This window comes from Suillus fuscotomentosus (assembly GCF_016647785.1).
Source record: "Suillus fuscotomentosus strain FC203 chromosome Unknown F5891scaffold_625, whole genome shotgun sequence".
Classification (NCBI taxonomy): domain Eukaryota; kingdom Fungi; phylum Basidiomycota; class Agaricomycetes; order Boletales; family Suillaceae; genus Suillus; species Suillus fuscotomentosus.
In genome coordinates, this window is record NW_024540137.1 from 1,746 (window position 1) to 15,543 (window position 13,798).

At 46.5% G+C, this 13,798-nt stretch overlaps 2 protein-coding genes across 2 annotated transcripts; both read right to left on the bottom strand.

Annotated features, from left to right (window-relative positions):
• Positions 1–774: 774 nt before the first annotated feature.
• Positions 775–1,667, bottom strand: F5891DRAFT_1204081 (uncharacterized protein; the record flags this gene model as incomplete). Its single annotated transcript, XM_041368973.1, has 6 exons — positions 775–844; positions 897–921; positions 971–1,229; positions 1,281–1,353; positions 1,404–1,460; positions 1,522–1,667. The coding sequence occupies 6 exons, from the start codon at positions 1,665–1,667 to the stop codon at positions 775–777; spliced, it is 630 nt and encodes a 209-aa protein (XP_041216114.1).
• Positions 1,668–9,568: 7,901 nt separating this feature from the next.
• On the bottom strand, positions 9,569–13,315 carry F5891DRAFT_1204084 (uncharacterized protein; the record flags this gene model as incomplete). The annotated part of the gene is made up of 12 exons (XM_041368974.1): positions 9,569–9,709; positions 9,758–9,913; positions 9,965–10,035; positions 10,085–10,661; positions 10,725–10,808; positions 10,858–10,968; positions 11,014–11,100; positions 11,900–12,160; positions 12,211–12,720; positions 12,771–12,876; positions 12,939–13,105; positions 13,154–13,315. 12 exons carry the CDS (start codon positions 13,313–13,315, stop codon positions 9,569–9,571), a joined length of 2,433 nt encoding a protein of 810 aa, XP_041216115.1.
• Between the last annotated feature and the right edge of the window lie 483 nt (positions 13,316–13,798).

The window sequence follows — 13,798 nt, forward strand, 5'->3', positions numbered from 1 at the left end:
AACACAATGCCTTCGTAGCCAGTTGTGTACCTAGACCTGGAACTGCAAGGATGCTGGCATTGACCACCATAATGTCACTTGCCTGTCAGACGAATAGTAAGTGTTCTCAATTAGGCCACAATGTAGCACTCACCATGGTAGTTTGAGCTTTGGCCTGGGCGCTGAAATCATCAGTAAATCTCCTGATGTCCACCCCATTTACGAGGCCATCGACATAAACATGTTTAAGATGATCTAGCATTAGGAATGGAATCCAAAACATGGCGACTGCAGTGCCAGTCAGGAAGGGAGACTTTTTGAGGGGTCCACACTTCCCGGTCACCGAATGCATTCGCATCAAGCACGCTTCGGGTTGGCCATGGTGATTTAGGTATTCATGATGGCCTTTGAATATTCAATCAGGATATGTCTGGTATGAAAAATAGTATCGTATAGAGAATATATGCTAATCTGCCTGTTCAAGATAAATTTATAGTTCCAGTCTTTCCAAGGCTCATGTACCATAGATGATGGTACATGTTCCATCCATAGCTCCATCATGTCTTGCAAAGTCCTCTGTTTTGGTCATCAACTTGAAGATGTAGCTTGAGATCAGTGTGCATGCCTACAGCGGCCAGCTCAGCAGCCATTTCCTTCATTTTGTCGGGTTTCCAAAATATTGAAGCCGCCGTTGAGTGTTCCGTGGTGGATGCTTCTATTTATTCCCCAGGTTTGTCTTGGTCAGGTGCTATAATGCTGAAGAACTCACCCACGCGATACCAATTCAACTTATATTCAGATGCGCAAAGTTCTGATGTCCTGGAGAGGTATGTCGATCCCATGGGGAAAGTACTCAATGTGTTTCCTGGTGCAATTAAAAACATTTGCTTCCATCAGAATGGTGATCTTTAGCTCACCAGTATTGAGCCTCCAGTTCGAGTCCTGTCCAAAACAAGTTCAATAACAAAAACCACCAAAAAAATTGACATACTTTTATGGTTCCAGTGCCGCGCTGTCATACATTCCTGGAAAAGAATATAGCCATCCACCTGTTCTAGCCAGGCAATGATCCTTCTCTCCGGAACCACGTAGTAGTATGTATAGATGTCTATTCCTCTCATTCGGAGTGGCTCGACTACTAGCAACCATTTCCTGCCATTTAGTTTGGATCTTGATGCCTTGATCCACGACTCGAGCCTCTGGAGCTGTGCATCTGAAAATTCTGTCATATTAATTTCCGCGTATGTTTCCTTTATTCTCATCAAAATATATGTATAACTCGGAATACCAGCTGCACTCACCATTTTCGCATTATAGTGGTATATAGCTCCTGATGGATGGTCCAACTCTTCCCAATCACCGTGCGTTTGAGACCTGTCAAGATAGCGGTTAAGTTGATATTGTGCTAAATGGAAGTCACGAACTGAGCCCAATCAGTCTGCATGGCCTCGATGTTATAGTCGTGATGTGGAATGACGTCCCTATCAAACAAAGCCCGAGTCAGTACCCGATGAATTTATCCTAGTAATGATATACACTCACGGCATTGTTATCTGCGTGTATTGCCGGAGTTGCATGGGCCAGACAGGGACACTATGCTCCTGCAACTGTATCTGTTGGTTGATTGTGGGGGATTGCATGAGGTACAAGTCTTCAAGCTTCAAAGCTGAACGTACTGTCGTGTCCATGGTTCAACTTGTCAATGTTGTTCACACAATGTGATTTTGTATTTTTAAATTCACACCATTTTATCGTAATAGCCCCGCTAGGAACACACTGCAATGCTGATTTGACTAATTTAGTCACGATAACAATATATAACACTAGTACAAGATAACACTGTAGAACAAGCGCAGATGCGTCACCAGAAGGAAAATTAGATGAGCATTGTACTAATACTAGTGGTTGCTGGATATCAGATGTGTTCTATGTTTAGCACAGAAGTAGTACCGGGTATGAAGCTGTAAAGCAATGGAAATGGTAGTTCTAGTTGTAGCTCATCAATGATATATAGTACATGTGTGATGATTGGCGAAGATGGTACAGATTGGCCCAGTCAGTCCGCCAGTGAAGATGGTAGTAGTAGTACAGATGGGCCAGAGTCCGTGAGTCCGTCAGTGACGACGGGCAAAGCTTTGAAGATCTGATTGGCATAGCTAAAAAAAGTTGCTGGATGCTCGACGTTTTGAATGAAGACATACACTTACCTGAAGTGTTGACTTCACTTTATTTGCCGCAGCACGGAGCTTTTCAACTACCGTGGCCTGATGCAGATGACGGCAGGATGGCCACGTAATGACCGATTTGGTAAACTGCTGCATAATTTGAGTAAGCTGCCGGAAGCATTACGCTACGTGGTCTTACCAAATTTAACCACTTATCTACTTCCGTCTGGATAGTATCTGTTACTTACTTGGAGGCAGTCATACAATTTTACGTTACTTACCACTACTTTTCCATCTTTTATCAAAGGTGAAGAGACTCGGACTAGAGAAACTAAGGGCGAGAACAGAACTCAGTCTTGGTTCAAAAAGACTCAAGGGTAACTATGGACCATACCTAAGGGCGAGAACAGAACTAGTAGAGTAGTAGTTAGTAAGAGTAGAGTAGGGATGTCAATAAGATAGCTCACCTCAGTCTTGGTTCAAAAAGACTGAGGGAGATTGTTCGACGAGAGGAGGAATTAATACGTTTGATTGGGACGGAGAGTCAATAGGAAACGTGTATGACGCATGGTAGGAGGAGTGTTCGTGTATGTAAAATGAAAAGGCTAAGTACGTGTAAGGGTCATATCTTGATACTCCCACTCGAACGCAAAACGCTAGAGACGCGGGCGTGCTCATTCAACTGGGTCTTCGTTTGACGATGAACGAAGAGCAAGCGAGTGTCGATGGTTGCGGAAAAGTTTTCGTGGTAGGGATTTCGTGAAGATGTCGGCAATCATATCATGTGTGGGTACATAGGGAATGATGATGGTGCCGTCGCTGACCAGATCTCGAACGAAGTGATAGCGGACGCGAATGTGCTTGGCCCGGTCGTGGAATTGAGGGTTTTTCGTTAGTGCGCGACTTCCATTGTTATCACCATATAACGTGGTGGGGGTGATCAGCGAGAGGTCAAGACCAAAATCGCATAGCAGCTGGCTGAGATGGATCTGTTCGCGGGCCGCGTTAGAGAGTGAGATGTATTCAGCTTCAGTAGACGAAGTCGCAACGACGGATTGCTTTTGGGAACGCCAACTGATGGGGGAACCGAAAAGAAAGTAGACATAGCCCCCAATTGAGCGACTGTCGTCTTTATCAGACGCGAAGTCAGAATCCGAATAACCGATGAGTCCTTGGTTGGACAAACCAAACGTTAGGGAATGATGTGTGGATCCACGAAGGTAACGAAGGAGATGGTGAAGCTGGCGGTAGTGGTCTATGCCAGGGTTACTCAGATATTTTGACAGCGCCGATACTGCATATGCAATATCGGGACGACTAACGCGCATGGCGAAGTTGAGTTCCCCAACGACACGCGCGTATGGCATGTGCGCAAATTGTTGGATTTCGGCTTGAGTGAGGGGTGCAGATGACTTCGTCAAGGAGATCCCTGGAACCATGGGGGTAGATACTGGTCGACAATCTGACATCCGAGTTTCACTGAGAATCTGTTCGAGAAAGGAGGATTGGTTGACGGTAAGGTGCTTCTTAGAGCGATCTCGTGTAATGTGCATTCCTAAGAAATGACGCGCTTCACCAAGGTCCTTCATTTCAAAACGTTTGCTCATCTCCGATTTGAAACCGTTAAGGAAATCCCGACAGTTCGATGCGAGCAACATGTCATCGACGTAAACAAGGAGCCAGATGGTCTTGTCATCTTTTCGTAAAACATACAGACTATAGTCTGCTTCGCTACGAACAAAATTAAAACCTTCTTTTCGCAGGAAATCATCGAGTGTCTTGTTCCATTGACGACCGGCTTGCTTGAGTCCGTAGATGGCCTTGAGGAGTTTCCAGACCCAATCTGGATGCTCAGGGTCTTCGAAGCCTGGAGGTTGACGCATGTAGATTTCTTCGTCAAGCTCGCCATTGAGAAAGGCGGTCTTCACGTCCATTTGATCAAGTTCAAGATCAAACTTAGCGACCATGGAGAGTAGTGCACGTACGGTGTCGTATTTTGCAACAGGAGCAAAGGTGTCGGTGTAATCTAGTCCTTCGATCTGTGTGAAACCCTGCGCAACAAGGCGGGCCTTGTGGCGGGCAATCTGGCCATTTTCGTCATACTTGTGCGAGTACACCCACCGTGAGCCGACTGCTTTTCTCCCTGATGGGAGTGGTGTTAAGACACCCACTCCTTTTTCTCCCAACGAAGCTAACTCTTCATTCATTGCGCTTTCCCAATGACCCGAATCCATTGACAAGCGAGCGGCAGCTATCGTTTTGGGGGGAAGCTTCCGTCCATCAATCTTGTTGCTGTCCGCCAAGGATACATGCTTCGCGGAGTGCTCAATGGTGACATCGGGGGTAGCACTAATACTAAGATTTTCTTCTTCAACAACCTCCTCCTCAACAGTGACCGGTACATAAGTCCAACGCCGCTGTACTGGGACATGTTTTGTTGGGATGGCAACAGTTTTCGGGACTGCTGGTCGCGCGTCAATGCGTTGACGTGTCGAACGTCGTGGCTCAGGAGATGGTACCGTTTCTACCGGAACTTCAGCAGGGACAGGGAGAACATTGTCGTTCGACTGCGGGAATGGCTGTGGAGGTTCGGGGATGAGAGGAGCAGAAGTCGGAAGTACTCCCACTGAAACGGTACTGGGTCCTGGTAGTGTAATACCGGAATCATCTTCTCCAGGTCGTGTGGTTCTGAAGCCGTCTTCTGATATCGGCAAATCATGTGGCAATGCGAGGGTGGGCTGCTGCATTGCAATGCGCTGGTTGTGTAATTCAACGAGGGGCGAGAGAACTGAGTTGGGTGTGCCGTAGAAGAATTTTTCATCAAAAAGGACATTTCAAGAGCGCACCGTCTGTCGTGTCGCTGGATCCCATAGAAGATATCCCGCATCTTTGACGTGCCCCAGTAGGAAGCACCGTCTCGAAACAAAGTCGTACTTGTGGCGATTGTCGTCTGGGATGTGAGCATATGCGAGGCAGCCAAACGGACGTAGGTGCGAGACATTTGGTAGTTCACCATAGAAGAGTTCAAAACGGCGTTCTGTTGTCAGTAGCTGACGACGGGAGGAAGTTCTTGATGTATACTGAGTTGAGGATGGCGTGGCCCCAGAACGAACGAGGAAAACCACTCTGGTGATGGGCACTTAATGCTCGGGTGGCAATGGTCTGGTGTCCACGTTCGGCAACACCATTCTGTTCGGCTGTATGAGGCATCGTAAGTTCGTGCTCAATTCCTTTACTACGCAGGAATTCAATAGTAGCGTGAGAGACGTATTCGCCACCGTTGTCACTGCGGAGGCGTTTAACTCGTTGCCCTGACTGGTTTTCAATCCAGGCGATATATCGCAGAAGGTGCGAGTGTACCTCACTCTTGTGCTTAATGAGGTAGATAGTGGAATAACGCGAAAAATCATCAGTGAAGGCAACAAAGTATGTTTCACCGGACGGGGTTGCAGTGTTGACGGGTCCCCAAACGTCAGTGTGAACAAGTTCAGCGACGTGCGTTGCACGGTGTCGAGCATGAGATGGGAACGGCAATCGTTTTTGTTTGCCCATTAGGCACGACGGACAGTCAATGTGGTCACCAGGTCCTGTAGACTCGTCTAACAGGTTAAGTGACAGTCCTAATACAACCTTCTCAGCTTTGCGCAAGGTGGAGTTTGCGGCATGGCCCATGCGTGCATGCCATACAGCTAGTGGTAATGGCGTAGCCGAGGTGGACCTGGTGGCAAAGGCCGTATGGGTGTGCTTGGCTCGAAGGTAGTATAGACCGGCAGAGCATTCCACACGTGCGATCACAGTCTTATCAGCACGACGCATTTGTCCTCCTTCAGCATCCGTTTCGAAGAAAATTCCCTCCGACGCTAGAGCAGACACTGATATCAGTGTGCACCGTAGGTCTGGTACGTGGAGGAAAGGGAGTTCGATAGACTCATGTCTTCCGTCGAGCACTAGCGTGATGAATCCCCAACCTGGGGCAAGAACAGTATCGTCATTCGCAAGTTTCACGATTAATGGAGGGTTGTAAGTTCTGTAGCGAGTGAAGAGGGAGTGATTGGATTCCATATGTGCGGTGGCGGCAGAGTCTACGTGGAATTGAAAAGAAATAGTGCTCGTATTAGAGAAACTAGCAGAGTGTGTAGGAAGACGAAGAAACGATGGAATGCCGTCAGGTTGTCCTGGTAGGGGAACTGATATGTCAGTACCTTGTGAAGGTGAGGGGGGAATGCACGCTGACGTGTTTGATGAGTCGGATTTTGCTAGACGAGCACGGCAGTTGTTCCAGATATGGCCTGTGCGCTTGCAAGATCCGCACGTCGAGCGCCACGACAACTCCCATTTATCTCCCTTGGAGGCGTCAAAATCCTTCGGTTTGGCACGCTCAGTAGGTTTACCTGCTTTCGCCACCCTAGCAGCCATGGCTGTGTGGTGCGCATGTGGGTTTGCAGAGCCGAAACTTGCATAATATTGTTCCGAGTTCCTGATCTGGCTGATGACTCCTTCCAGCGTTAGCTTCCCGGTATTGGCGTCAGCACTATGGAGTATGAGCTGGGAAAGCGGCGCATAGAAGTCGGGAAGGGCACGCAGTAGCGCTTGGACAAGGGTATATTCGTTGCACTTCCATTCGATGGATTCAATGACCTTGAATTGGGCCTTGATGTCCGTGATCTCCTTAATGGTCTTGGTAAGAGAGTCGCTATCAGATGCTTTGGGAAGGTCAAAGATACGGCCCATGAGGCTCGTAAAGCGGATGCCAACAGACGCCTGATACTTGTCTTCTAGCGCTTTCCAGATGACGGCTGGATCAGTGACACCCATGAAGTGGATGAGGTCACTTGAGTGTACCGTCATACCAAGGAGTCCTTTGGTTATGCTTTGGCGTTCTCGGAAAGAAATGACGTCCGCGCTCGCATCATGTGCCGCGAGGCGTTTGTTGAAGTCAGCCTCAGTCTCAGTGGTGCTTCTGGTTGGGCGCGGAGGACCCTTCTCATCTCCTGAAAGGAGGCGCCAAAGGTTGAAGAGCGAGAGCCAAAGGTCCATGGTCGTTACCCACGAGGTGTAGTTGGAGCCATTGGCGTCCAGAGGAGGGTGAGGAAAAGATGTTGGAATCCGGATGTTGGACGACGATATGGTGGACATGACAGGTGTCGAACGATGTGTCGGCGATGGCGACAATAGAATGGGAAGATTCAATGGGTGTGGTAACGAGCGAGTTGGTACGACAGGCGTTAATGGCGGCGATGGCGGCAAGGGAATGGATAAGATCCGCAGGTCAAGCGGGGATAGAGGGCGACCTTGTTCCAGTTCGGAAAAGGTCGGAGAGGCTCAGATAAGGCGAGTGGAAGCGAGAAACGAATGTATGCCTAGTCTGAGCCAGGGCTCATAACCTATCAAAGGTGAAGAGACTCGGACTAGAGAAACTAAGGGCGAGAACAGAACTCAGTCTTGGTTCAAAAAGACTCAAGGGTAACTATGGACCATACCTAAGGGCGAGAACAGAACTAGTAGAGTAGTAGTTAGTAAGAGTAGAGTAGGGATGTCAATAAGATAGCTCACCTCAGTCTTGGTTCAAAAAGACTGAGGGAGATTGTTCGACGAGAGGAGGAATTAATACGTTTGATTGGGACGGAGAGTCAATAGGAAACGTGTATGACGCATGGTAGGAGGAGTGTTCGTGTATGTAAAATGAAAAGGCTAAGTACGTGTAAGGGTCATATCTTGATATCTTTCACTAGCAACGGTCCATGAGCACCTGTATGTGGTACGCGAGCCATTTATATGTTTGTATGATGTGTGGGGGATCGGCAAAATTGATTCAGGGGCGTGGTACCTTAAGATCGCCCGAAGTAGTTGAGTTTGGTCGTAATCAGATCTTATAACACTGTGGCAAATAAAGATAAACAATTCAACATTTGCCTAATTAGGCTGTATGAATCTCCGATTCAAATTAGTTGGATGACATCGACCTTTGACCCATCATCTCAATATTGCTAGCCCCTCCTCGTCATCGTTCTATTTGGTGCAATCATCTTAAGCCTGGTATGTTGTGACTATCCAGGAGAAGGTGGTATTTTGGGATACTGCTGTCTTATTTGGTGTGTTACTCTTTTTCCCTTATTTCTTTTTCTTCTGGACTCTAAATATCTCCTCTTCGCCTGACTGCGCCATCAAGAACCTCCCAGTGCCCTTACAGCCTCCCCGGAACTCTCTTTTCACCTAATCGCACCCTCCAGCGCCCACTTTATTCTGCTTTCGTTCATGCCAACTATCCTATATCCAACCTCCCGCTATCTTTTGAATGCTTTATGATAACAGTATTCAAAGTAGATACCTGTGAGGCTCAGCGCCTCTGTCTCTTGTGCCTCTCCCACATGCCGCGACCGCCCTGTACACCTGCGCATGCAGTGTGCCACAGCTCTCCTCAGCCCACTGCACCCTCCCCCTGTTACCAAATTACGCACTCTCTAGTAAGCTCGACCTCTTGTCTCGAATCCTTATTTCGTTAAAGACGTCAAAACAGGCCAAATAGATTTCATGTGGTTATTTTTTTGTTCTCTATTCACATATAGCTATATCTTTGTTGTCGGTCTTCACTGGGATTCATACCTTGAATGTAGATAATATCTGGTGTACTACTGTATATCTGCTATCCAATAACATGACATGGCTATGCGCTGATAGATGCTATCAAACAAAGTGGTGCTTCAGTCCATCAAGCCCCAATCACTATGCTATGATCAGGTGTAATTGTCAGAGTTCATCTCAGCGGTACACTGAATAGCACCTTGTTGAATACATTGATGACGATCATACATTGCTCAGCGTGCGAGTAGTTAGTACATATCCTACATCTTGTGTGACATGAATGGGAGTATCATACACCTATGCGACCCGATACAGCAATGTTCCCGAAGTTAGAGGAAGCATCTATCGTCAGCTATCTCCATCGTCCTCGTGTAATGGATGGATGTGAACTCTGCATAGGGAAGATCAGGTAAATTGACCTCCACCTGCTTGATGGGACTACAATCTGCTACAGTCCTTGCTCATTTCTCATATGCAGACACTTTAGGGGCCTGTATCTTGGGGTCCATGGGCAATACATTCGGAGCCCTGAATGTCGATGTGCATCAAAACCAATGCAGAGATCATGAAAAGAACATTGACCTTAGGAACGTCAACCCAATCATTGTCTTCATAAATGTGGGATACTGCTTCAGGTTCGCGTACATATGTGTGATGGCAGCTAGAATGATACAATACACGGCACCCGGTTTGCGGCCACGGGTCTTCAGGGGTTGCCCAAGATGAAACGTGTGGTAAATCTGATACAGTGATGACTTTATTGCTACAAGCAACGACTAAGAAACACTTACTATGGTAAGCAAAGTCACAGCAAAATCTTTTGCTAATGCCGAGTTCTCCCCTCAAACTTCTTGAGGAAAAAGGTCAGCAACCCTGCCATCGCGGGTACCCTCAGCCAAGCCGATCACGGTTTGGAATGTTGACATCCACATGAGTTCCCCGAACATATACAGTTCCACAAGTTCAGCAATAGCTCGTTCGATCTAGGTCACCATAAGTCATGATGATATCACATCGGCCTTGCCACTTACGTCCTGTTGGTCACTCGAGTTAAAAGAATCAAATAATGCTTTGACCCTCGCCTCCTGTTCTTGAACTGTACCACCACCAGAGAAGTTGTCGAGTCTGGTGCATCCCTGGACTACCTTATGCATATCTGACAGTCTATTCTTGATGGTACCAGAAAACTGCCCAGAATGTTTATCAGTGAATGAGAATAAGACGAGAGGAAAGCGTACAAGCAAATGAATGATGTCCCATCTGATGGACGTTCCACTGGGAAAATGTGCAACTGCACGCTGTAAGATTGCTGACCATGCTATGAAAAATGTCTCATGGAATCGAGGAAAGGTGCTCACCCGGTTCATTGACCAATTCTTGCAACATTGTTTGATCATGAGCTATTGCGCTCAAGAAGCTATTGGTGAGTATGACACGTTGTTCCTGCTTTGTGGTGGTGAACAGGTTCCCCAAGCCAAGCCAGAAAGTACCATAGAGAAAATACTTCATTAAGTAAATTGGGCATCTCCAACAAGTGCTGTTCATTGCGGCTTTGATTGCCGACCTGTCGTCATTATTAATTGCAATGTCGACGCCTGTCCATCTCAAAGTGTCATGAAACACCCTTGTGATTGTAGGAGTGAGCTGCCCAAATAATCCGCCATCCATTTCTGTGTCTTGTGGAGGGATGACCGAATCTTCAGCGTAACCAAGCGAAGCTATGGTATAATCTTCCTGCTCATATCCATAATCAAAGTCACAAGGCCAAGCTGGCCCACCAACTGATAGGAGGGCAGGAGGCACAAACACAGAAGTCAGTTGGTTGTTTGGTTGAAAGTGGGTGGGAAGAGATGACACATTGGTCACTATGGGAGGCGGGAAGCCATATGGGAATGGCGCCGGGTTGAATTGGATGATGTCATTTAACTTGCTGAGCTATAGAAATGAAAATCAGTCTATGGAACACTGCACACTAGCATGAATGAAGGTAAAACTCACTTGCCACACTGGAGTAATCATCCCTGCCCCATTTGGCCGGCAAAAATGGGCGTCAATAGCCCGAAGGAAATCACCATCACCAAACTATGTTCATCCTGTCAGGGTGTTATTTCCAGTTTGATGTAGCTCTCACCTGCTTTTTGTATATTGTATGAAACAGTGTTTCATCGACGTGAGGAATTGCGAGTGCGCCGACTACGGGTAGAACACCATCTAAACTGTTGACCGACACATAATCTGGACACTACAGAATGATAAGATGAAGTTACTGATTTTGAGGATGGCTCACATATATCGGAGAGACCTGGCGGTAGTTGTGCGCCAGATAAGCACTGAGGACAAAACATTCTGGGCCGTTGAAATCGACGAAAGGGTGCTGAAATGACAAGTTAGATATAAACAACAGGGTGAATAGACGAGGTGAACTTGGGCATTCTGGAAAAAAGGCATCAGTGGATATCACACGCATAATAAGAAGTCGGCATACAGGTGGTGGTATAACCTGTAGTACACAGCCCAACTGAGGTGTGTACAGATAAACTGGAGCCGTGGGCTGTACTATTCCCCTCGAGTTACATCAGTGAGATGGAGTCAACTCACGATGTATATCCATGGAAAAGGTGGTGTACTTTGAGGGACTGACAAGCAAATTCCTCAGTTTTAAATAGGCAGCTGCATAGTAGAGATGGTAGCCAACTGCTTGATGATTGAGATGGGCAAATCACGATAGCTAGACAGAATGGAGTAAGGTTGCGCTAGAGATCAAAATGACTGAATTGAACAAAGTGAAGGTCGCATTATGGGCCAGATCGGTATCAAGGTTGCACCAGGAATCGGAAATGATTGAATTATGCGCTTAACAAAATTAAATTCGGTAGCTTTGTCATTATCGTCAGTTTGATCGTCACGATGTTTGAGCATCATAATATTGCAATGAGGCGTCCTTGGATTGATAACGTCTTGTGCCCTCCTAACATTGTAAGTAGTAAAGTTGAATTTGGCGATGTTGTGATGATAGATTCTGTTACATTTGAAGAGAATCGTGTCGTGTTCTTGGTTGAGAGAAGCTGACTTGTCCCCCGGATTGAGATGATCCATAATATGGACTTTTAATTGGAAAAAGAAGTCCTGGGGCACAGCTTAGAATAATGTCTATGAAGTGAGAAGTCACTTACCTTCATAGCAGGGTCATGCACGTGGCTACGGAGGTAGTGACCAATATCATCATAATTCTTCTCACTTTGGCCAATATAATGATGTACTTCAGGGTCGTTCGTCATTTCATTCACTTCTGTACGAAAGTCTTTTCCTTGTTGCCGTTGCTTGATGTGGCGCAAACGTGTCTGATGATGCTCGATCTGAGTTAGCTGGTGAACGAAGGCCTTTCGATCAGTATGACGATATCTGTCTTTTGACGTATGATGCTCTAGTTCTCCCTAATGAGAAATTAATTTAGGGTAAGGAAGAGCAGCGAGCCATGACATACTGGTTTGGTGCTGTACGAATCCATTGTTCCAAAATGATGGATGGAGGCCACGTAATCTCCTAGCGCGTGAAACTTGTAAGTTTGAAAATTAAACAACTTTTTCCTTTGCAGCTGCTTTGGCACAGGTATGTCCCGGGACTGCTCCAGACTCGCTTTTCCTTTTCCTTTACCGATGGCACCTGGCTCAGATTGTGGAGCCGCAGTCACTTGCCCGACATTATTCACCTTGCCTGTCTCTACCCGTTTGGCCGCATCCTTGGCCTGTCGACGAGATTGTGCGTCGACTTCACAATCGAGTTCTTGGGTATGATATGCAGAGCAAACTTTCGCTTTAAACTCACGAAATTGTTCGCCAAGATCCGTTGTCTGTTGGTCGAGAATCTCTAGGGTGAGGTCAGAGTGCATGTGAAGTTTCGCCAATCCATGCCAGTGGGCCATGATGAAAAGAAGATCCATAAGAATTTTGTTGTGCTGTTCTGGAAGCAGACCATCGAAAACAGGGATTGAACACTTGAAACAAAATTAGTTGGCGAAGATATGGGAGTTTCCTGAATACATACTTGTAGAAGGTCCTCGAAGTTACGAGCAGCCAAGTTAGACATATCGGAAGTGTTTGCAGAGAATCTCCTGATGGTCGCTGAACCAAATGGGGGGACCTGCCTGTACCTATCAACGTTAATTGATTGTTAGCTTATTAAGTGATACTCAAAAATAAAATTTTGGCGCACCTCTTATCAAGCTCATGGATCAGGTCCTTGTTGAATGCACAAAGAATTCTTAACAGGTGTATCAAAAGTATACGCCATACTCCAAGTTCAAACTCATGTAGCAAATCCACCACGAGCGCGACAAACACATTGAATCCAAAAGAACCGAGGCAATCCAAAAAAGTGTTCTAATGAAGTGTTAGTAAAAGCAAGCAAAAGTTGATGGTCATGCTCACAGAGGTTGGTACCCATGATTCAGGCTTCAAAAGCGACTCGACAGCTGTGCTGTCTACACCATAGTTCTTTTCGTAGATGAAGCTGCGTGCCGTTTTAACCAGCTGGCTCCTCGAGTGATCAGAATGTGCGAGAGTTGTATGCTGCTGCCTATTGCGAAACATTCCTAAATTGTGAAGTCGTCCCATTGGTATGACACATCGTGGGCAAGGACAACCTCCCAGCTGCTGGATAGTTGCGACAAGTACCCTGATTTTCATGAGTTGCAAAATCGAACAAATAATATCAATTACTCACTTCTCAGGGTAATCCGCAGAATAAGTGAATATTCGTGGGTAAAACCTATGTTTGATCCTGTCACAACAGAGAATCACAATGCCGTGTTCATATGCCTGTAAAAACTCGGGATCGAGTAAAACCTTCCATTGAGCTTGGAATAATTCCCGGTGGCAATGTGTTGTACATTCCCGGCCAACTCCTTTGCCGCGGGTGTAAGTACCTGCGAAATCTTTGAACGATTCCGGAAGCTGCCAGACGTCAGTTTCATTACAGGACAAGGAAGTAATTTGGGACCTTAATCCTTTTGAAAGTACGCCACATGATTACCTAGATTGCACGATGGTTTACACCAGCGATACTTCGATTCA